Here is a 22,688-nt window from a genome sequence, read left to right on the forward strand (position 1 = left end):
TGGCCCTCTGTCTGTCTCTTTCATGCGGAAAACACCTCAGCGTGGGACCCCGTGGTTGGAACAGCCCAGGCTTTGTCTCAATGGTCAGGCCCATAGCCTGCTGATACAGCCCCCGACGCACTGCCAAAGCTTCGGATTAAACACGGGATTAAAAGTCAGATTCGGATTTTCTGTTTTCTTCTTTTTCTTGGTGTGCCGACAAGTCAATCGAAGCATTGTTCTCCAGAATCTTCGCTCCCTTGGCTTTCTGTGTGAGCTAGAATCAGGGCTTTCTCCTGTAAAGTTGTAAGCCGAGGAGAAACTATTTCTGCAATGTTGTCTGTGATGAGTACTGTCCAGAGTCTGGGCGTGCAAAATTCTCTTGGTTTCCCATCAGTCTCCACCAAGGAGTCTGGACCCTCTACACCTCCTATGCTGGCTTCATCAATGCCTGAAAGGGTTTAGAAGCAGCCACATTCCTGCCAGCCACACTTGCCCCAGGTCCCGGTTACCTGCAAGTCAGGCCCCAGATCTCTAGGTCCCCCAAGATCCTTTCCCTGCGGAAAGGTGTGCAAAGATGCCACCCTCCTTGAACCTTCTGGACGGTGCTGGGTGCCCTGCTCACAGCTGCCATTACTAGAGAGCCAGCTAATCCACCGGTACAGTTGAGAGGCGAATTCTAGGCTGGACGAGGTGGCGTTAGAGGCTGGCCCAGAGGTCCAGGGCCCCAAGGAGGACTGGGGGCTGACCTAGGCTTCGAGTTAGCTCGGGGCGGGGCGGGGCGGGGCGGGGGTGGGGGCGGTGGATCGGCCAGCAGGATCAGTCTTTCGAGGACCGGATCAGCGCCCTGGGATGGGAGGGCGAGGTGTATCTTGCTGTCCCAGGGCTTGCGCGCGCGCGAGAGAGCATGTACGCCTGTGTGCATCTGTGTGCGTGTGCGCACATGGCTGCGCGTGTGTGGGGAAGGGGGCGCGCACACGCAGCACCCACATAGGCTGCAGCATAGCCCTGGGGGTCCCCTCCACTTCCAGCTCCCTCAGACCCGCGCCCGCGGCGGCCGCTCGGTGGAGCGGGCGTCGAAGCCGAGCGAGCGGGGCGCAGCGGCCGCGCTGGAGGTGGGGCCGGGGGAGGGGACGGGAGGGCGGGGAGGGCGGGGAGGGCGGGCGGAGGAGGATCCGGGAAGCTCCGGAGTTATTTGACAGCAGCGGGGCCGCCGCAGGACGCGGAGGACCGCCGGGCCAGCTGGTCGAGTCCGGGCCGCCCGGAGCGCTGGGGACGAGGACCCGAGCAGCCCCTCCGCCGGTTCCGCGGCCGCCGCCCGAGTGCCGCCCGCGCGCCCCGCTCGGGGCCGGAGAGCGCCGGCCCGCGCCCGGTCACCATGCTGCTGCCGCGGCTCTGCTGGATGCCGCTGCTCGCGGCGCTGCTCCCGCCGGCGCCCGCGCAGAAGTTCTCGGCGCTCACGGTGAGTGGGCCCGCGGCGCCGGGGCGCGCCGCCTCCTGCCCGGGCGGGGCCGGCCGCGTCCCCGCGGGCCCCTCCGGCCGCCGCGCTCAGGCGCCGCGAGCAGGTGACCCTCCCGCCCGCGTGGCCCGAGCAGGTGGGGCCTGGGCGGCCCGCGGGGCGCGCGCGGCTTCTGGGGCCCCCGGCGCGGGTGGACCGGCAAGGGGTGCTCCGCGGGCCCCTCGCCGCCCCCGCACGAGGGGCAGGGTCGCGCGCGGAAGACCAGGTCCGGGAGCCAGGGCGCCGCCCGGTGGACTGTCCGAGGGCGGCTCTGCCGGGGCCTCGGCTCCCATCGGGCTCGGTGCGTCCCGGGCTCGGCCCTGGGCGCGCGGTGCGGACCCCGCGGCTCTCGCCCGGCGGGCGGGCGAAGGGGCCCGGCTCCTGGGTCCCGCAGGTTGGGCCCGACCCCGGTTGGGACGTGAGCTTAGAAGCAGCAGATGCCGGGACACAAGCAGATTGCTTCCCCTCGTCCAAGCGGGCAGACACTGGAGGGCCCCGGGGACTCCGCGTCCTGCGCTTGCCGGCCCTGGGCCCCCTGGGCAGGGTGCGCCGAGCGCCCGGGTCACCGCGCGGACCGCGGCCGGGTTTGCTTTCTTAGCGGCGACTTCTCGGCGAGGCCCGGCCACCGTTGCGCGGTGCCAAGCTCGAAGCGCCGCGCAGGGGCCGAGCCAAGCCGCTGGCCCGGCCCGGGTGTCCCAGCCCCCGGCTCGGGCAGACCTCGTGGGCTTGCAGTGTTTGCAAACCCATAATTAATGCAATCTGCAGAAACGAAAACATTCCACTTAAATGTGTTTTTGAACAAGTGCTTGAGAAAACACGCAGGGAGAGAGAACACCTCTGGGGGAGAGATGCTTCTAAGTGCCCGGGATGGTCCTGAAGGCGTTTATTGTATCGAAAATACCAACGGGTGAGCTGGACTGTGGTCGGGTCTGCTTTTCAGCAAAGCTCAAGCCGGCCGGGAACCCTTTTTTTTTTTTTTTTCCTATTCGAGCAGTACCAGGGGGAAGGAGTTAGTGAGTTCACGGTTCATACCTAAAATTCTTCTGGGGCGGCCCTGGTCCCTGCCTTGCGTCTCACAAATGACGTGCAGATTAGAAACTGCCTACCCGATCAAGAGGAGGTTCCCAGAGGCTCAGCGGCCCGTGTCGGGTTTTCATCTCTGCAGCGGGGCCGCGGAGTGAGACTTGCTGTGTGTGTCGGTGCCTCTACCCATCTGGACACACATGATGGGCTTAGACGCGCGCTTGTGTAAACAGCCGCCCACCGCGGGGCATCCGAGGCCCCAGAGAAATGGAGACCAAGCCTCACTTCTTTTGCAGCAGGCTGTCTCCGCGGCCACAGCTGTTCTGAAAGTGCCCAAAGCACAGGGCACCTCAGGGGGCCTCCTGGATCTGCCCGTCTCTGGGTGGAAAAGCAGGATAGGGTGTTCGTTCCTGGAACTGCTGGACTCCCTGTGGGTTTTCTTCTCTTTTCCGCCCGCACTCTTAGAAGCTAAGCACTCGCTTTCAGGTTGCCCTTGGCCTTGGCCTTCCTAGGGCTGCACTCAGGGTTTCCTGGGCGTTGGTGGCACCGGCTGCAGAGGACCCCGTGCGGAAGCTAACGGCACACAGAGTGTGGGTACCAGCCCCCTTTGGCTGCACTTCCCTCGAAACTGTTTTGTCTTAACACTATTTTTGCAAGTAAGATGCTATGTGGCTTCAGCCTCCAGGAGAAAAGCTTAAAGCCCTGACATCGCTTGGCAAGCTCCCCTCCCCACCCCACCTCTCATCAAGCACGTCAAGAAGCTGGCTGATGGGCTGTGAGGGCACGTTGGAGGTGCTGGATTTTTCTGGGGTGCTCACCTCTTTTCAGACCGATTTCCAGTTTGCAGGGGGGGAGGTGACCGCTTGTTTCCAGCAGGATGGCTTTCTCTCTGCAGGATTTACATCTGGTCTTTAATAAACCAGAGAGACAGTGCCAGTCCCTGGGAGCTGGGGAGTGATTACTGGGCGTCTTCTGGATGTGTGGTCCTAGGCACATTACTTAGCTGTCTTAATTGCCAGTGTTCTTGCTGTAAAGTGCGATCAAGCAACGCCTTCTGTTTAGCTCAGTGCCAGGATTAAACATGAGGCTTTTCGTGTCCGCTCGCGGCACACACCTGTTCAGTAACTCACCCTATTTCTGATGGCGGCCGTGCCACTGGTCCTGACGCCGTGGTTTCCCCAGGTGGCTGTGCCCCTCAGGCCTGGGGACGCTGGCCTCATGGTGGTTTTGTCTGCGGGGTGCGGAGCAGTGCACCACCCTGGGGGAGCGCGAGCTTTGTTAAGGCGGGGGTGCCAGCCTGGACCAGCAAGTGAGGAAACCAGCCTGGCTGCCCGCTCGGCACCACCCTGTCTCCTCAGGTGGGAGCAGGCAGCGCGCCCGCCTCCAGGGGTCAGAAGCTTGTCGCTGGCCTCCCTGGGTGATGCCTTTGTCCCCCCGCTCCCCGCACGGGACGGTCTTGGTTGGGGGACGTGTCTCCCCCGTGTGTCAGTGGGTTTGACCACCTCTGCTAATTGCTGTTCAAGACAGAGAGAATCTGCTTTGCTCAGTAATTACCTTTTTTTCCCGTTAGAGTCATTCTGTAGAAACGGCACCCTTGTGTGCTTTCCTGTGACTCTGAGGATGTGCATCACTGCCTGGTCCTCCACGAACCGCGTGCTTTTCCTGTGACAGGCGGGGGCGAGAGGTGTCTCTGACTCCTGCTGGGATCCTCACCTGTCCCTTCCTTCTTCGAGGGCTGGATCCGGTCCAGTTTCCATCCTGCTCGTGGCCGAGCCCAGGGAGCACCTTCCAGTGTCGGTTGCCTGCTCACACGTGGTCCAGATGACCGCAGTTCTGCTCCGTCACGGGCGCAGCGGTGCCGACTTTGGCAGAAGTCCGCAAACCGGGACGTGGGTGTTTCCTTCCTGGGTGTTTCCCGGGGGCACTGTACTCCCAGTGACTCTTTGCTCAGAGTGTTTGGGAGGAGCCGTGGACTGATTTTAGAGCTGCCTGCGGGAGTTCTGCCCCCACTGAGAAGGCAGAGGCCAGTGGCCTTGCTTCTCATGTGGCTTCTGGCCACCTGTGAGGATGCGCCCCGGGTGCTGCCCACGGGCTGAGCTTTCTTTGCTCCGGGGACACCTGGTGTGTGTTTTCTCCTTGACTTCGCAGCAGCCTGACAAGCAAGGCTCTGCTTTACCCTCATTCGAGAGGCCCTGCTGGGGCCCTCCACACTGCTCTCTTCCAGAGGCTTCCCTGGGCGGGGGCGGGGGCCAGGGTGCGGACTTCCCTGCCTGTCTGCTGGGTCACCTTCCAGGCCGGGCCAGCTGGGCCTCCCCCCTCCCCTGGCGGGCCTCCAGCACGTGAAGAGGAGCTGTCTGTCGGGGCGGGGGCTTCTAAGGACAGGGGAGCCTGGTGGGCTACCGCTCATGGTGTCGCAGAGTTGAACACCACGGGGGGTTGGGGCGGCGGTGCTGAGCGACAGCAGCCACATAGGAGTATGCCGCGGTCGGCACAAGCGGGTCCCCCGTTGACGGTGCGGAGACGTGGAGTCAGAAGTCCCCCTCAGCTCCAGGTCGATCGTGGACGGTCCTGCCCCCACTGCTCCACTGTCTGCGCAGCTCTCAGGCAGCGACTATGGTTTTTTTCTTCTCCTTTTGAAAATGCTCTGAGCACATTTGCTGCTCTGGGAAAGCTGCGTTTCATTCATCAGCAGAAGAGGGACCACGGAGGTGGTTAAGGAAAAGGAAACCAAACATCATCAAGATTTTCCAACCTAGAAGCCCATTTACATGGCGACTGGAAACCCAAACATCTGGAGGGGTCGCTTTAATTCTGATTTGAAATCAAGACCATAAATAAAACTATAAGCAACTTCAGGCTATAACAAGATTGTGCAGTAAATGGGCATCGATGTAACCAACGTAGGTTGCGATGGTTCAGAGCAGAACAGATTTCTAAGTAATTCTATATCAAAATAAGCCTTCATGAGAGTCTAGGGTTTTGGAATGAGGTTGTTATTAAGATTGGCAATGTAACATTGGAATAGAGGGCAAGGGTAACATTGTATATATTTTTATTAAAACATAACTATTTACACATTTATAAGCTGTAGATGTAGAGTGATGGACTTCCAGGTGGATTCTGGCGTCAGAGAAGGAAGATTCAGTCATAGTTTTCTGAGTTCATTTGTGATTCCCTAATTGATGGCGTTGGTAATGGGACACGTTGTTGTTGTTCAGCTGCTAAGTTGTGTCTGACCCTTTGCGACCCCATGGACTGCAGCCTGCCAGACTCCTCTGTGCATGGGGTTCTCCAGGCAAGAACACTGGAGCGGGCCGCCATTCCCTCCTCCAGGGGATCTTCCCGACCCAGGGATGGAACCCATGTCTCTTGCATTGCAGGCAGATTCTTTACCGTCTGAGCCACCGGCAAGCCCGTGGGATAAGACCCTTCTCTTAATTTCTGTATATCTCTAGAGTCTGAATAACACTTAATATATTGAATATTTATTAATAACTGAAGCCCAAGGAAGGAAAGGGTTCAGAAAGTGCAATCCTAATTCCATGTGGGCTAAGAAGAGGTTGTTCTAGAAGTGATAATAACAGGCATTTTATGCGGTTTTGTAGTCCCAGGCTGAAAACCAAAGAGCAGAGATTTGTAATAAAACAGAAATAAATAGAACCCAATAAAATGGTGACTCTCATTTATATTGTCAGCATTGAGAAACAAGACATTATAAATGGAAACTTGTACTACCTGGCCAGGTTTAATTAAAATTTTCATTAGAATAGGAGGCCCTTTTCAGAATGACTCATAACACTATAATCATATTCAGATTTCTAATATGTCCAACATAAAACGGGATATTAATCAATGAAGCTGGCATTTAAGGGCAGGCGAAACGTCCAGACAGTTGGGAACGTGTTTCTCCTTCAACGTGAGCGTCTGCATTCTCCTCACTCCCTCTTCCCCCGATCACCTTTCCTCTCTATCTCTTATGCCTCCGCCCTAATCACAGTTGATTCCTTTGCTTCTCCTGTGGCCTTTAATGTCGCTGCTTCCGTCTGAGCTGAGAGTGGGTGCGAAGTTTCTGGCTCCTTCCCCTCACACTCTCTCCCCTGAGAGCATCTGCAGGGCCCCTCTGCTCAGCGTGGCTGGCTCTCTGTGGATGGTAGGCCCCTCACCCCCTGCGTCGTGTGACCGGCCCGGTCCCCTTGGTGAGCACACGCCCTGTTTATGTTTATTTTTGTGGGGGGCAAGCCAAGCTGTTAACATTTGAGGTTGCTGGCAAAGGGTTTTCCAATAATAGTGAAGTTTCAGGAAGCTCGGAGGCTTCAGATGAGCACAGAGATCTGTGGCGTGCTTGAGCCCTGGCTCAGAACACTCGAGGATGTGCGCCGGAATCTGTCAGGCCCCTCTTGTTTGGGATGCTCTCAGGCTTGCTGGATTTCGTCGCTGCCGAAAAAGCACGCTCATCAGCGGGTTGGCCCCAAGCGCTCTTGTCTATGGGTGACCTGGCCCGAGGCGGGTTGCTTTGTTGTTCGCTGTCATCAAGGCTCCAGGAACAAACGGGTCCATCCTCCCTGTGAGGTGAGCGCGTGGCAGACACGTGATTCTCTTCCTGGGACTGAGGACGTCGGTCTGACTTCCCACGCTTCTGCCTGCCCTGCTCAGCTCTGTACCGTCCCAGCCCCCAGTGGACCGGGGAGACAGACCCTCCGTGGCCCAGCCCACGGCCCCCTGGAGCTGGCAACGGCTGGGTGCTCGTGAGGTGGACCTGGGGCCTTGGAAGAGGGTCTCACAGGCCTTTGTCTGATCCAGATGTGAGCGCTGAGTGCTGGGCAGGAGGCCTGTCACTCCCGCCTGGGAGCTCCATCTCTGTTTCAGTGAAAGTGGGTAAGGAATGTTCTTTTTTCTTCATCACCCTGAGGAATGATGGGAAGTGCATGGCCGAGTGGGCAGAGTGATAATTTTTGGGGGCCACTTTTCCAGCTGAGGACGGTGAGGTCATGGTTACCCGGCTCCCTCTGGCCTGGCTGAGCAGTCTCGTGACGACTCTAAAACACGGCTCTGATGTGCGTTCACAGCTGAGCCCTGATGCTGGGGTTTTTACATGTCATTGCCCCTTTCTCATCAAGCACTTCTGGGGCCTGTCTTCATCTTCATAAGAATGTGGCATAGACTTGCCTTCTCCTCCTTGAATCTGGTTAAAGTGTCCTGGTTACTAACAGACTAGCTCAGGCCCCGGTCAAGCTCTCTTCACGGAACTCCATCCGCAGGGCTGCACTTTGCTTGCTCTACCACAATTTTTCTTAAAATGTTGAGAAAAATGTACAAATCCGAAGAAAGGCCCCAGAGCCACCCTGGGCCACCTCCTTGTTTGGACCTCACTGTGGTGTCCTCCTCAGATTACACGTTAGAGTCGCGTACAGACTTGGAAGTTGCATAGTGCGAGTTGCGAGATTCACTCACCCCACTGATGAGAATCACTGTTCAGTGTGGAGCAGAAATGCTTACCAATTTGGAAACCGTTCAGGAGGTCCAGATGACGGATACAGGGCGTCATCTGTGCTGTCTCTTAATTGATTCCACAGAGTACTTGGGTTTGTGTCATCAAGAATTAAAAAAACAAATAGTACATTTAAAATTAAAAAAAAATTGGCCTTTGAAAGACAGAAGTGACTGTCCTTCAGTTTCAAGATCACTCCAGGGTTAAGACGGCAGAGCGAGTGCCGTCTGGGGATTCCGTGGCCAGTTTTGGGGCGAGAGCTGCAAGCGTGTGTCCCCAGCATCCTTTCTGGGAAGTGCTCTCAGCTCTGTATGGCAGAGACACACGCCAAGGCCCGCCTTGGCCTCCCTCCCAGAGATCAGCCACAGAAATGTCTCCTGCATCTGTCTCAGGGGACTGCTAGCTTCTTCACGGCGAAGCGGCTGAGTCAGGGACAGACAGACAGAGCCAGGTCAGGACCACGGTCAGGACTCTGCTCTTGAGGCCGGGTCGTCCACTCCTTCCTTAGACCTGCTCCTGTTGGTGGCAGAGGGGAGGGGGGCCCCTTTCTTCCAAGGGGCCACACTGGCTGTGATGTAAGGGGCCTCGCCCAGGAATGTCTCGGCCAGGGAGACCTCTGTTTTGGATAAACAGGTGCACGGAAAGTTTTAAATATTGCAAAGAGAGATGGTGCGAGATTCTGCTGCCCGCCTTAATGCCGCTGACAGTGGCGTAGAATCTGTCGTGGGAGGGTTTCCCTTGGGCCTGGGCGCTTGAGCTGGGCCTGGGCGTGCGGGCTGGGCCTGGGTGCACTGGCTGGCAGGCTTGGTTTGAATGCAGGCTGGGAATCATATCATCTTTAAAACTGCCACCTACTGATGAACCGACAGTTCCCGTCATCTGCTTCCCCTGGGCCGTTAGCGTAGGTATTTAAAGCAGGTCACTAGGTCTGGGAAAGCCAGACGCCCTTGCACCTCCTCCGTGTCTTTCTGACCTGGCCCTTCCTCCCAGGCCCCAGCGATTCTGCCTTGCCGTGTCGGGAGCATTCTGAGGATGAGGGATGTTTGGACGTCATCCGCCAGGAGTCCGCTTGCTCCTGCCTTCCCACCCTCTCATCTAAGGCCCTGCATGTTCCCCTCCGCTTTCTGAACCAAGCTCCGTTCTGAGCTCTGGTTGGTTCACACCCTCGGGACCGGAGGCAGGACCTCAGACAAGGAGCACACCTCTGTCTGGCGTGTTGGTTGGCCCACTTGCCCAAGTCACTTTGTGAATCTGAGATTCCATTAAGCCAGTTTCTCCCCCTCACTGTTTTTTTTTTTTTGAATTTCTAGAAACTAAGTGGTGTTTTATATGCTATTGGTGTTAAAACTAGGCTTGCATCCTGACCCCACTAGCAGGTTGGAGCTCTCCCCTCTGGCTCACGGAAATCCGCTAAGTGCTCCTCACTGTCCTGTAAGTGGAGCTGTAGGGGGACCCGGAGGGGTGGGCTCCCAGGAGGTGAGACCAGGGCCGTCCCCTCCAGCTGCTGCACCCAGGCCCTGCACCAGGAAAGAGCCCCAAGGGAGTGCCCTCCCCTCCCGAGAATCAGTGACTTGGGGAGCATCCAACTCTGACTAGGATTCCCAAGGCCGCCCACCTGTGACTTCCTCTGACAGTAATGGACGCTGTAGCGGCGGGTGCTGGGCCCGCCGTGAGCCCCGGACAGCGTGCTCCTGACCGGCAGCTCGCCCCCGCCCCCAGACCTGTTGTCTCCCACACAGGCAGGTGCGATCCTAGCAGGGCCTGAGCGCACGCCGCACCCAGGCTGTGAGTCCAGACTCGAGACTCTGCCCGCTTCCCTCTTAAGGCAGAGGAGCCGTTTCCTGGGCTGGCACCAGCCCCACCGAGCCGCCCTGTTCCTTTCGTGGGTGATGCATTTAAGTGTTTGCCGGCGCCCGAGGGTGAGGAACGCGAGAGACGGCTCTGACATGAACGTACACGTCGGCGCAGTCCCGGCTTTGCAGGACCCACTGGTGATGGGCTCAGGTCTTCCTTCTTCAAAGGCGTATCTTTTGCAGGGAGTTGCCCAAACGAGATCTTTCTTTTCACCCGGAGATAAAACCCAGGTGGGGTCCCGGATCCTTTTCTCCGCTCTCGTGGCACCTCAGGCTGTTGACACCGGTTTACACCCGCAGGAAGCGCAGGTGCGGCTCCGGGCCAAGGGCCTCTTCCGGCCGTGGACGCGGAGGTGCCCGCGCCGGCCACACGGCGGCGCCCGAGAGCAGCCCGCCCCTCCCGGCGGCCGGCGCTGGAGGACGGAGCCCCCGGGGCCCACGCGGCCCACTGCCCTCTCGGAGAGGTGCCCGCGCTGTCTGCGGGCCGGGTGCCCGCCAGATGGGACTTCCTTTCTGCTGCAAAGTCTGGTCACTTAGTAAACCGGTTCTGTTTAAAGCAGTGGCTTCGCTTACTTGTTGGCTAAGCTGATACCCCATTTCAGTGCTCTCTGGGAATGGAAGTGCTTACACGCGTCCGCTTGAGATGGATCTTAACCCGGAAAAACATCAACTGCAGAAAATCGGTCCTCAGGCTTCCGAGGCCTCTCTTCCAATCGAGCCTTTTCCCCGCAGGCTCTGCAGCCCGGCTTTGTGGGGCGAGGGTCCTGGGAGGTGAGGCCCAGCCCCTGCCCCCCAGCTGAGTTCTTACCGACGGCTACCTCTGGCCAGAAACCATTGACATTTGTTTGCATGAAAGGATCTGAAGGGGGTGTAGAGAGTCCTAAGTGGCCCCCTTGCCTGTCCCCTTTCCCTCCACCCGCGCCTTTCTCTGAGGCTTTGTTCCCTTGTCCTTCTGTGACCAAGGAAGGCCCGTCTCTGGGGCCGGAGGTCCTCTACCGACCTTCGAGGTTGGGAGGCGGGTCACGCCTGCGGTCTCAGGCCCCTTGGAGGCCGTGACCCCCTCAGAACCTGGCGTCATTTCCAGGCCCAGCCCAGCCTCAGCGTGGCCCCTTGTGGACGGCCATGGGCCCTGGGGGCTTCCTGGGGCTCTGGGGGGACATTGCCCCTCAGCCTGCAGACGGCAGTGCTGCGTGGACACACCCGATGCTGGGTCCTGTCTCTGGGCTCAGTTCTGTGACCCCACGTGTGCAGAGGTCAGGACGTGGGGGCTCCTAAGGCTGTGCCCAGACGTGGACTGAGGCCTGGGGGCGGCCGCTGGCCTCCCTTCCTGGGGCTCTGGCGCTTCAGGCCGGAGCTCCAGGGCGCTTCCTTGGCCTTTGTGTTCTTCCCCCAAACTTGACACAAGAAAGGGTAAAAGAATTTCATTGGTCAGGAAATGGTAGAGTTAGAGGCTAATCTCTCTCTCTCTCCCTCCTGCTCTGAGTGTCTCTCTCTGTCTCTCCCTGTCTCTCTCTCTGTCTCTCTCCCTGTCTTTCTCTGTCTCTCCCTGTCTCTCTCTCTCTCTGTCTCTCCCTGTCTCTCTCTCTGTCTCTGTCTCTCTCTGTCTCTCCCTATGTCTCCCTGTCTCTCTGTTTCTCTCCCTGTCTCTCTCTGTCTCTGTCTCTCTGTCTCTCTCTCTGTCTCTCTCCCCCATCTCTGTCTCTCCCTATCTCTCTCTGTCTCTCCCTGTCTCTCTGTCTCTCTCCCTATCTCTCCCTGTCTCTCCCTGTCTCTCTCTCTGTCTCTCCCTGTCTCTCTCCCCTGTCTCTCTCTCTGCTCCTCTCTCTCTCTCTGTCTCTCCCTGTCTCTCTCTGTCTCTCTCCCCCATCTCTGTCTCTCCCTATCTCTCCCCTGTCTCTCTGTCTCTCTCTATCTCTGTCTCTCTCTCTCTCTGTCTCTCCCTATCTCTCTCTGTCTCTCTCTGTCTCTGTCTCTCCCTATCTCTCTCTGTCTCTGCTCCTCTCTGTCTCTCTCTCTCTCTCTGTCTCTGAGTTTCTCTGTCTCTCTCTCCTTGTCTCTCTCTCTCTCTCCCCCTCTATCTCTGTCTGACCCCCTTAGACTTTCTGCAGCCTTGTCCCCTGGCCTGTGGTCACTCCCCCTGGCCCTGGTGCTGCAGCTGGGCGGCCTCCCCTCCGCACCAGGGGAGGAGGACTGGGCTCCAGGAGCTGCAAGGTCTGAGAAAGGACGTGAGCCAACCCAGGACTTGGCTCAAAGCCATATCCTAATCAGACTTTGTTTTAATCCCTTTTTTTCGCTGTTCTCCTTTAACACTTTCTAGGGGTCCGGGTCTCACTGAGCGCTCGAGACAGCCCTGTGTGCATCGCAGTCGTGGGAGCCCAGTTCTCCGGGCGGCTGACCCCGCTGTCTCGGGATTTCCAGGGTTGGGGGGCAGGTGATCAGGTGGGATGCCCCGGGGTGCCCTGAGGATGAGGAGGGGCGCAGCCTAGCATCCGTCACTTTGCCTTTGGGGCACCTTAGTGCCCGTCCTGGGGGCCGGGGGGCTCCGGTGGAGAAGAGGTGAGCGAAGCGTCACAGCGCACGGCGCGTCTGGCGCGCTCGGAGGCGGGGTGCAGCGAGCTCTCCGCTGGGTGCCGTCACCGGGCAGCCATCATGGGGCCTGTGGCCACAGACACAGCCGTGCACGGGGGTCGGGACCAGGGAGGGGTCATCCCCACGTCCCTGTTGGAAATGTGGCCCCGAAGGCCAAGCCCGGGGGGTTGGGGGGGGGGCTGTGGACACCCTGTGCAGAGACTTACCTAGGGGACAGGGGGCCTCCTCAGGGCCTGGGAGGGCCAGGGCCCCCTTAGGGCTCCCAGGGGCTTGGACGGCCCTGAGGGGCTGGGCTGGGCAGCAGGGCGGCCTCCCGGGGTCTCAGAGCAGAGGGGCAGGCAGGCTCTGGGGCAGCAGTGGTACAGGTGTGATGGGGGGCAGGTGGTGCAGGGGTGATGGGGGAGCTGGTGGTGCAGGGGTGATGGGGGCTGGTGGTGCAGGGGTGATGGGGGGCGGGTGGTGCAGGGGTGATGGGGGCGGGTGGTGCAGGGGTGATGGGGGGCGGGTGGTGCAGGGGTGATGGGGGGCTGGTGGTGCAGGGGTGATGGGGGGCTGGTGGTGCAGGTGTGATGGGGGGTGGGTGGTACTGGGGTGATGGGGGCTGGTGGTGCAGGTGTGATGGGGGCTGGTGGTGCAGGGGTGATGGGGGCTGGTGGTGCAGGTGTGATGGGGGGCTGGTGGTGCAGGGGTGATGCTGGGGGTGCTGGTGGTGCAGGTGTGATGGGGGGCTGGTGGTGCAGCCGTGATGCTGGGGGGCTGGTGGTGCAGCCGTGATGCTGGGGGGCTGGTGGTGCAGGGGTGATGGGGGGGCTGGTGGTGCAGCTGTGATGCTGGGGTCTGGCTGGGAGAGTCAGGGCGCTCATGGCCCAGGGGCCGTTCGATGTCAGGTTACCGCACGTCGTCTCTGTGTTTCTGCCTGTGAGATGTGGGTTCAGGCGAGGAGACGCAGAACTGAGGTGAGGGGAGCCGTGAGGAGATCCGGCGGGGCCAGGCGGACACGTGAGCTGCTGGCAGCCTCCCTGTCCCTGGTGTTTCCTCACGGGGCACGCGGTGCGGAGCTCGGGAGGGCGGAGTCCAGCCTGGGTGCCTGTCCAGCTCATGAGCATCGTCTCCTGAGGCCCTCACGTCGGGGTGTCGGGTGAAACAGATGCCTAAACTGCTTGGATAGAAGCATGTGTGACCTTGGGTTAAGCAGATCCCAGGAAACAAAACAGCTGCCACCTGAGCCGCCGCGTGGCCCCCTGCAGCCCATCTTTCAGGGGAGTGGGTCCTGGTGAGCCTGGGGGGTGACAGGCGGTGAACGCGGCCCTGCCCCCGGACTCCCTGAAGGTCAGTCTCACTCTGAATCACAAAGTGACGTGGAGACGCCGTTGGCAGAGGCGCAGGAGGCTGAGGGGCAGCCTCGTGTGTGGTGGGAGTCGTCCACCACCACGGACAGGCCGCTGGCCGCTTCCGGGAGCCGGGGGGCCACGGCGGGAGGGCAGCGGGTCTCCTGCCTGGAGCCAAGTGCTCTAGAGGCCTGCGGGGACTCCGCTGGATGGCAGGCGGGCGGAGGGAAGACGCTGCTTTTCCGAGGCCTTTGCCCTCTTGGGCTTGCCTTCTCTTCCCGTCTAAGAGCAGCCTCCCGCGCCTGCTGCGTCGCTACCGTGACGGCTCCTGGCTCCCTCCCCCCGGGCCTGTTGTCCTCTGATGCACCCTGGACGTCCTGTTGTGGACATGCTCTGACGTGGAATTGAGGGCAACGCGGGGCTCTTCTCTGGAAGAGACGTGGTGGGACCTCGTGATGGTGTAATCCTGTGGGTGTGGCCCGAGACCAGGATGCGGGGCTCAGTGCAGGATGACACCTCCTTACCGCCCACCCCTGGTCCTCAGGAGACGCGTAGTCACAGCCGGAGGACGGAGCTGGCCTCCCTGGGGGCGGTGGGCTCACTGCCTGGCATCCAGGGGTCTGGGGTCAGCACTCCGCCTGTGGTTCCTGGCTTGGCCGCTCTTGGGGGATTGGGTGAGCCGCCGGTTCTCAGCCTCCTGGGCTGCAGGACAGGGGTAACCAGGGCTGCACCCCGTCCTGCTCCTGGGAGGGAAGTGGGTCCTGGGCTGGACGGGCCCTCCAGGAGCGCACCTCCTGCCCGCTCTGCTCCGAGGGCGGGCATGGCCTGCAGTTCCTTCTCCGGGGCCTCTCCTGAGCCCGCAGTGAGTCCATGTCCTGTGGTCCTTTGCTTGCTCCTGCCCCTCGTCTCTACAGACCCCAGCTCCTGCCTGAGGAAGCCTTCCTAACCCAGGATCAGCTGACAGGCTACCCCGTGTGGAGGAGTGGGAAGCTGGGGGCCTGCAGTTAACCAAGGTGTGATGATCTCATTTGTGACTGAGAGGCCCTGTCGGTGGGGCTGGGGGATTTGCGGGATGCAACAGGTGAGCTCAGGGGAGCTTGTGGGGGGCCCTGCTCTGTGGTGGTGGCACAGGGAGCAGGGTGCGGGTCCAGGGCCCCGCGCACAGTGACCCCCGTGCTGACTCCTCCTCGGCTGGCTCTCCTTGTGGTGGACACTTCAGTTCAGTCGCTCAGTCGCATCCGACTCTTTGCGACCTCACGGACCGCAGCACGCCAGGCCTCCCTGTCCATCACCAACTCCCAGAGCTTGCTCAAACTCATGTCCATTGAGTCGGTGATGCCATCCAACCATCTCATTCCCCGTCTTCCCCTTTTCCTCCCGCCTTCAGTCTTTCCCAGCATCAGGGTCTTTTCAAATGAGTCAGCTCTTCATCAGGTGGCCAGAGTATTGGAGCATCAGCTTCAGCATCAGTCCTTCCAGTGAATATTCAGGACTGATTTTCTTTAGGATGGGCTGGTTGGATGTCCTTGCAGTCCAAGGGACTCTCAAGAATCTTCCTCAGCACCACAGTTCAAAAGCATCAGTTCTTCGGCGCTCAGCTTTCTTCACAATCCAACTCTCGCATCCATACATGACCACTGGAAAAACCATAGCCTTGACTAGACGGGCCTTTGTTGGCAAAGTAATGTCTCTGCTTTTACCAGACCCCCCAGCGCAGTGGCCGGGGGCAGAAACCCCGCGCCCCCTGTGGGAGGTGAGGGAGTGGGTGCCCCGGTCCCACGGTGGGCCCATGTGCCGCTCTTTTTTTTTTTTTTTCTTTTTTTTGAGGACTTCCCTGATGGCTCAAACGGTAAGGCGTCTGTCTACAATGCGGGAGACCTGGGTTCGATCCCTGGGTTGGGAAGATCCCCTGGAGAAGGAAATGGCAACCCATTCCAGTACTGTTGCCTGGAAAATCCCATGGACAGAGGAGCCTGGTAGGCTACAGTCCATGGGGTCGCAAAGAGTCGGACACGCCTGAGCGACTTCGCTTTCTTTCCTTTTCTTCCGAGGAGCAAGCCTCTTTTAATTTCATGGCTGCAGTCTAAGTGTGGTAGACACTTGGTTGAGCCCATTTTGCAGATGAGGAACTTGGGACAGAGGTGATTAAGTGAAGTGCCCAGAGTCATCTGGCAGGCCTCCTGGGTGGGTAGGCCCAGGGTCTCCCAGCTGACCCCCTGGGCCGGGCAAGCCTTGACATGCGGGAACAGGCGGCAGGATGCTGTGAGCTCAGGTCCTCTGAATGAGGCTCTCAGGCAAAGACTTGAGCCTGGCTGGGCCCTGAGTACTTGTGAACTCACCCAGGGATGTCACCAAGGCCGCGGGGCCCTCGGGCCAGAGGTCTGGGTCGTGGGCAGCTGCGGTGTCTACAGGGCACGTTCCCCAGGGGATCCTTAGGAGACCCGTTCTGGGAATAGTCGTGTCGGGCGGCCGCAGCGAGGGCGGTGGGCGCCGTGCCCCTGTGGCTGGGCCCCGGCAGGTGTTCGCTGTTCAGAGAGAGCTGAGGTGCTCTGGCAGGCGCAGCCCTGACTGCGGGGTCTGCCCTGATTCTCCCTGCGTTTCCTGGTCTCTGAGTCACACGTTGCTTTCAAGTAGCAGGTGTTTGGTTTGTATTTTGATTGATCCCTGCTTCTCTCACTGAGATTTTGAACTTAAGAGACTCTTAATTAAGTGTAAATAAGATAAAATTTACCCTGATTGACTGATAGCGCAGGAGGTTTTCTCAGGTGCCTCGTATCACTTGCCCCAGGCTTGCAAGGCTACACGCTTACACGCGAGGGGAGGCGTGCGATGGAAGACTGTAGGGTTCCTCAGGAGACGCCTGCCCTCAAGCTCCAGCCCCTCACACGGTCGCCCAGGAGCAAGTGACGGGATCTCTGTGGTCGGAGGCGGGGGTGGGGTCTAAAGGAGCTTTTAGGGATTCGATTGCCAGCTTCCTCACTTTATAAGGAGGAATCAGAGCCCTTCACAATCACACCTGCACACAGCCAGTAGGCAGCCCAGGTGTCTGGACTCAGCTTCACCCCATTTTTGCCACCCTCCCCTGCTGGCTGAAATTTAATGCTGGATTTTAACAAAAAGAATTTCAGTGCTTCAGTCTTCCTGGTGTCTTGCCTCACACTATGGAGGACTGATTTTGGTGGAAACGTGTTAAGAGACCTTGACACTGCCTTTGCCCGGGCTGAGCTCAGTCGTGTCCAACTCTGGGCGACCCCAGGGACAGTAACCCTCCAGGCTCCTCTGTCCGTGGGATTTCCCAGGCAAGAACACTGGAGCGGGTTGCCATTTCCTTCTCCAGGGGCTCTTCCCGACCCAGGGATCGAACCTGCGTCTCCTGCATTGGCAGGCAGAGCCTTTACGCTGATCCACCTGGGAAGCCCTCGGACGACGACACTGAGGTTCAAAGATGCAAAATAGTGTGACTGTCAAGGCGGCTCCTCTTCGGCTTACGGCACATCGGTCACGTGACTTAGTAACGACTGCGTCCTGATGTGAAGAGGGCCCAGAGGAGCCGCCCAGACCCTGGTTCTGAGTCTATGAGCACGCGTGTGTCCCCAGGACGCCTCACACAGGCTGTGGCTGAGAGGATAAGGAGTTCCACCTCACCCCCGGCGGTGCTGGGCCCACTGTGGATTTCAAAGAGCCTTTTGTAAGGCCTTGGGCACTTTTTGTTCAGTTGCTAAGTCATGTCCAGCTCTTTGCAGCCCCATGGATTGCAGCACGCCAGGCTCCCCTGCCCTTCGCCACCTTCCGGAGCTTGCTCAAATTCTCATCCATCGAGTCAGTGATGCCACCCAACCATCTCATCCTCTGTCATCCCCTTCTCCTCCTGCCCTCAATCTTTCCCAGCATCAGCATCTTTTCCATTGAGATGGCTTTTCACTTCAGGTGGCCGAAGTATTGGAGTTTCAGCATCAGTCCTTCCAGTGAATACACAGAGTTGATTTCCTTTAGGATTGACTGGCTTGACCTCCCTGCTGTCCAGGGGGCTTTCAGGAATCTTCTCCAGCCCCACAGCTCAAAAGCATCAGTGTTTAGAGAGGACCTAAGAACCAGGCGTGCAGGCGACTTCCAGGTGTCTCCCCTTCGCCGGAAGCAAGCCAAGGTTTCATCTGGTGGCCTTCCGTTTGGCCCTTGTCTCAAGTCTCTGATGCTTTCTTCTAGGTTTGGTGAGAACTGAGGTTGAGGGTCAGGGCAGCTGAGAGCGCGTTGGGTGGGTCTCAAGTCTCTGGTGCTTCCTTCTGAGGTTTGGTGAGAACTGAGGCTGAGGGTCAGGGCAGCTGAGAGCGCGTTGGGTGGTAAGGAGTCTTGGCTGTGGCAGAACCTTCACTGCGGCAGTGTCTGCGTCTGTGATGCGGTAGGACTGTCTTGGAGCCCTACAGTTGTCATCATTCCACTGGGTGAATCAGCAAACAGACGCACCCAGTGGGCAGTGAGACCGAGCTGCTGGAAACACAGCCCCCAGGCCAAAGGCACCGACTGTCCAGGTGTTCACGGGGTGCTCAGGCCATCCTGAGGTTTTTCGGGCACTGCTGCTTGAAGCCGTGATGTTCTGGACCCAGAGCTCGGTGAGCACTGAGGGGATGTGTTTGTTCCTTGGGAACGTGGTCCCACTGACCACCGCCCGCCCCCTCCTTCTCTCCCCTTTGCACGGCTTCCCTTCCAGTCGATCCCTCTGGCAGGTCTTGTCCAGTGGACCACGAGGCCTGAGCCATGCCCTGCCCCACCCGCTCGCCCTCTGATTGGCCCTTAGCTGTGGGCACTTCTCTGTTGCCTCAGTGGCTCGGGTCCTCAGTCTGTCACGACACCTGCTTCTTGGGCACCACAGGGACCCGGTGTCTGCAGTGTCCCGGAGCTCCTGCCAGCCGACCGGCAGCAGCTTGTCTTCAGGGAAGCCTGGCTTTGGGGCGTGTCCTGGATGCACTGGTGCCTGTAGACTGACCGGTCCTTTCCCTGTAGGGCGTGGCCTCCTCTGCTTCAGGCCCTGCCCAGGTGGCCTTGGTCTGAGGTTCTGGGCCTCCCCAAGCTGTCTGCTCGGGGGTGGCCCTGCCCTCCTCCCAGTGGGTCCCTTGTGGCCCAGGCCCCACCTGCCCCATCCAGTTAGCGTGCTCCGCTGCCGACCCCCAGGGGGCTCTGGTGACCGACTCCAGCGCCCCCAGGGATGGGAGGGCGGAGGAGTGGATGGCGGGCTCACAGGACATGGGAAGAAAAGGCAGAGGGGGCAGCATGGACATGGCCTGAGCTCAGGGGCTCCCTGGGGGTCTTGTCCACACAGCCTGTGCGGCCACTTAGCCCTGTGGGGGATCAGGCATGGGAAGAACCCTTGGAAAGGCCAGGTGGGTGGCAGGCAAGTGGGAGAGACATATTCCTGACGTGTGTACTGCGTGCTTAGTCATGTCCAACTCTTGGCCGCCCCGTGGACTGCAGCCCGCCAGGCTCCTCTGTCCATGGGTTTCCCAGGCAAGAGCACTGGGGTGGCTGCCACTTCCTTCTCAATTCTGCAGTGGCCACGTTCAAGCAACTTTGTGGTGAGTTACTTGCAAGTCACAGGTTACCTGTGTATGGTTCCTGTAATACTGAAGTCCCACCCGGTATAGAGTTTCCCCTGTTTATCTGAGGGTGCTCTTTGAGTCCTGTTCCTGCAGGAAAGTGGACATGAGCTCCCGGGGACTCTTTCTCCGAGGCCTTGTGTCATTGGGGACTTACCCACCCCCTCCCAGCCCACCTAAGTCTTAGGTTCTCTGCCCTTAAAATACTCCACTGACCCAAACCCGGGAAATGGAAAGTACCGAGATGCAGGGGCGATGGTTTGCATGACATCAAGTGACGTGCCCCCTCCCCCGCTGTGTTCACCCTAAGGCGGCTTTCATTTCACTGCTGCTGCTGCTGCTGCTGCTGCTAAGTCGCTTCAGTCGTGTCCAACTCCTTGCGACCCCCATGGACGGCAGCCCACCAGGCTCCCCATCCCTGGGATTCTCCAGGCAAGAACACTGGAGTGGGGTGCCATTTCCTTCTCCAATGCATGAAAGTGAAAAGTGAAAGTGATGTCGCTCAGTCGTGTCCGACTCTTTGCGACCCCATGGACTGCAGCCCCCCAGGCTCCTCCGTCCACGGGATTTTCCAGGCAAGAGCACTGGAGTGGGCTGCCATCGCCTTCTCCACTCATGCCACTAAGTAGAGACATTAGCTGTGTAGACCTCAAAGCCAAGGAAGAGGCAGCTCTCAGCAGAGTGACGCAGGCTCAGCGCTCGAGGGGCTCTGCCCGCCGTTCTGCTTTCCCCACACAGGAGGAGTGGTCCCCGACGGTCCTGAGAGCAAAGCTGTGGCTCCGAGGGCTTCGAGAGGTTGCTGGAGTCTTCCCCACGTGATGCATGTGGACGGTTGGAGGCATTTGGCGCGAGACTGCAGGAATGTGAGGGCCTAGGGAAGGAAGGCGGCCCCAGAGGGAGGTAAACTTGGTGAAACAAAGTGAGGTGTCTGGATAGGGACGAAGGAGATTCAGGTCCTTCTGGATGATATCCTGTGCTCAGGGCAAGCACCAACCGGGAAAGTCATATCTCCTGGCACTTCTCAGGTGACCTCAGGGCTCGGGATCCTGGAGAGGGTGGTGCGAGGGCGGGGGGAGATTCCCGCAGCAGAGCTGGGGTTGGGTTCTGTGGGGCATCAGCTTGTCCCTGGGATTTCACACCTGTTTCCACTTTGAGAACAGCGCCGGGGGCTGGCCCTGCGGTCATTCTTTCCTCCAAGATTAACTGTCCTGCTGTACGTCCAAAACACACCGAGGGCGAGCCCACCTGTGGGGCGTCCAGGCCATCTGGGTGTATGACTGTCACTGTGGAGCCACAGACAGCTTCTCCAGAAGGAAGACGGCACTTGGGGACGTGACTGGCTCAGATGTAGTCAGCTTTGGGAATGACCATTCCATTCCACTGTTGCTAAGTCATGTTCGACTTTTTGTGGCTCCGTGGACTGCAGCACGCCAGGCCTCCCTGTCCATCACCATCTCCAGGAGTTTGTTCAAACTCATGTCCATCAAGTCAGTGATGCCATCCAAGCATCTCATCCTCTGCCGTCCCCTTCTCCTCCTGCCCTCAGTCTTTCCCAGCATCAGGGTCTCTTCAGATGAGTCAGTTCTTCACATCAGGTGGCCAAAGTATTGGAGTTTCAGCTTCAGCATTAGTCCTTCCAATGAACACCCAGGACTGATCTCCTTTAGGATGGACTGGCTGGATCTCCTTGCCGTCCAAGGGACTCTCGAGGCTCTTCTCCAACACCCAGTTCGACAGTATCAATTCTTTCACGTTCAGCCTTCTTTATGGTCCAACTCTCACATCCATGCATGACTACTGGAAAATCATAGCTTTGACTATACATACCTTTGTTGGTAAAGCGATGTCTCTGCTTTTTAGCATGCTGTCTGGGTTTGTTATAGCTTTCCTTCCAAGAAGCAACCCTCTAGATCTAAGGCTCAGAAGCCCAAGCGTCATGCCACTAGAAGACGCCCCCATGAGCCACAGGTGGGCCACCTGAAGGTACCCTGTGCCGCAGACGGTTGAACTTGTAAGTCACCATATGAGGCAGGTTTCCAAACTTCCCCCAGGACTATCCGAGCTAACCTTATTCTGCCGTTGAGGTATCTCCTGTCCAAGGTATTTCTTGGACAACTTTGTGTTAAAGAAAATCATATGGGTAAAGAATAAAGAATATAAAAGTACCAGAGAGAAAAGTTCCAAATAAGCCCCAAGAAGCCCGAGGTCCCTTTAGGAGCCCAAGACGGACTGGCCGCCTTCCTGCGGTCGCGTCCTCAGGGCCTGGCGGGCGTGTGGCTGGAGCGGGTCGCCGTGGCTGGCGGGGGCGAGTTGAAGGGTCGCATCCTGAGGAGGGTGAAGGCTTCACAGGTCACGGGAAAGCCTGCCCCCGAGAGTGGCCTCCTTGTTTCTGGGAGACCCCGTCAGCACTGGTCAGCCCCGTCGCAGGAAGGGAAACGACCCCTGTCACGGGAAGGAAAGCGGCCGGTTTCCAGTCTCCCACCGCCTCGTTTAATCTGCGGAAAAGCGAGCTTTCTGCTGAAGCTTCCCCACACTCTCCCCTTGGGTTCGCATGCTCTTTACAGGACAAGCAGGCAGCAGCCAGCGGCTCTCAATTTCTGGGCTCCAGACAAGAAGGCTGTTGCTCTTAACCTCGGGCTCTTTTGAGTGCCTGCAGATCGGGGCTCCCGGTGGAGGGATGTGCCCCGTTGTCCAAATTCAGAGGCTGCCGGCCGTCAGCTGGGAAGGGGTTTGTGGTCCCCGCAGCCTCAGGCAGAAGGTTGCTGGGCTGCTGGTGACTGGTGATCTGGCGGCTGTGTGAGCTTTAAAACCTGCCTCTTGTCTCACCTCGAGGTTCTGTGTTCAGATGGCGCGTTTTGTGAAACCCGATATGAAATGCGATGAATTTGGGGAGCCCAGGAGAGCGGGTGCCACCTGAAGCCCACAGCCTGGGGCAGATTTTGGGCCTGTGGCATCGGCTGGGGAAGGGCTTACGGGACCTCTGGGAGACACAGGAGGGAAGTGTGGACAGGACAGTCAGGTCACCACCTGCTGGACCGGGGACCACGAGACCACTTTTCTCAGGTGGAGTTGGGGACCCAGCGTCTTGAGGAGAAAGCATGTGTTTTGGGTCCTGTGCACATGTTCGGGCCTTTGTCCCGAGGATGGACTCTTCACCCCTGGATGCAGGCGCGCCTGCCCTGCTCATTCTTTGTGGGCAAGGCTCCCGCAACCCCAGCAGCTGCAGCGTCAGCCCAGAGCCAAAGCCAGCAAACTGAATGGAACTTCCCGCTGGCCCACCTGAGTCCTGTCACAGGTGAACTCAGCTCAGCACCGCTGCCAACAGCTGCTTCACTGTCAGAT

General features: G+C 58.9%; 1 protein-coding gene across 3 annotated transcripts in view; it reads left to right on the top strand.

The window, feature by feature from the left end:
* The first annotated feature begins 1,102 nt into the window (after positions 1–1,102).
* The window catches only part of SMOC2 (SPARC related modular calcium binding 2), a 163,174-nt gene continuing 141,588 nt past the window's right edge, over positions 1,103–22,688 (top strand). For 2 of the 3 annotated variants that reach the window (XR_011258852.1, XM_069599336.1), the window contains exon 1: positions 1,140–1,441. Coding sequence is in view for 2 of the 3 variants with exons in the window: in XM_069599336.1 (XP_069455437.1) it covers positions 1,358–1,441 (84 nt within the window). In the remaining variant the exon portion in view is untranslated. Of the gene's footprint in view, positions 1,442–22,688 lie in introns of all 3 variants that reach the window. The other variant, XM_069599337.1, reaches the window with a different exon arrangement.

Source organism: Ovis canadensis, chromosome 8 (assembly GCF_042477335.2).
Source record: "Ovis canadensis isolate MfBH-ARS-UI-01 breed Bighorn chromosome 8, ARS-UI_OviCan_v2, whole genome shotgun sequence".
NCBI classification, from domain to species: domain Eukaryota; kingdom Metazoa; phylum Chordata; class Mammalia; order Artiodactyla; family Bovidae; genus Ovis; species Ovis canadensis.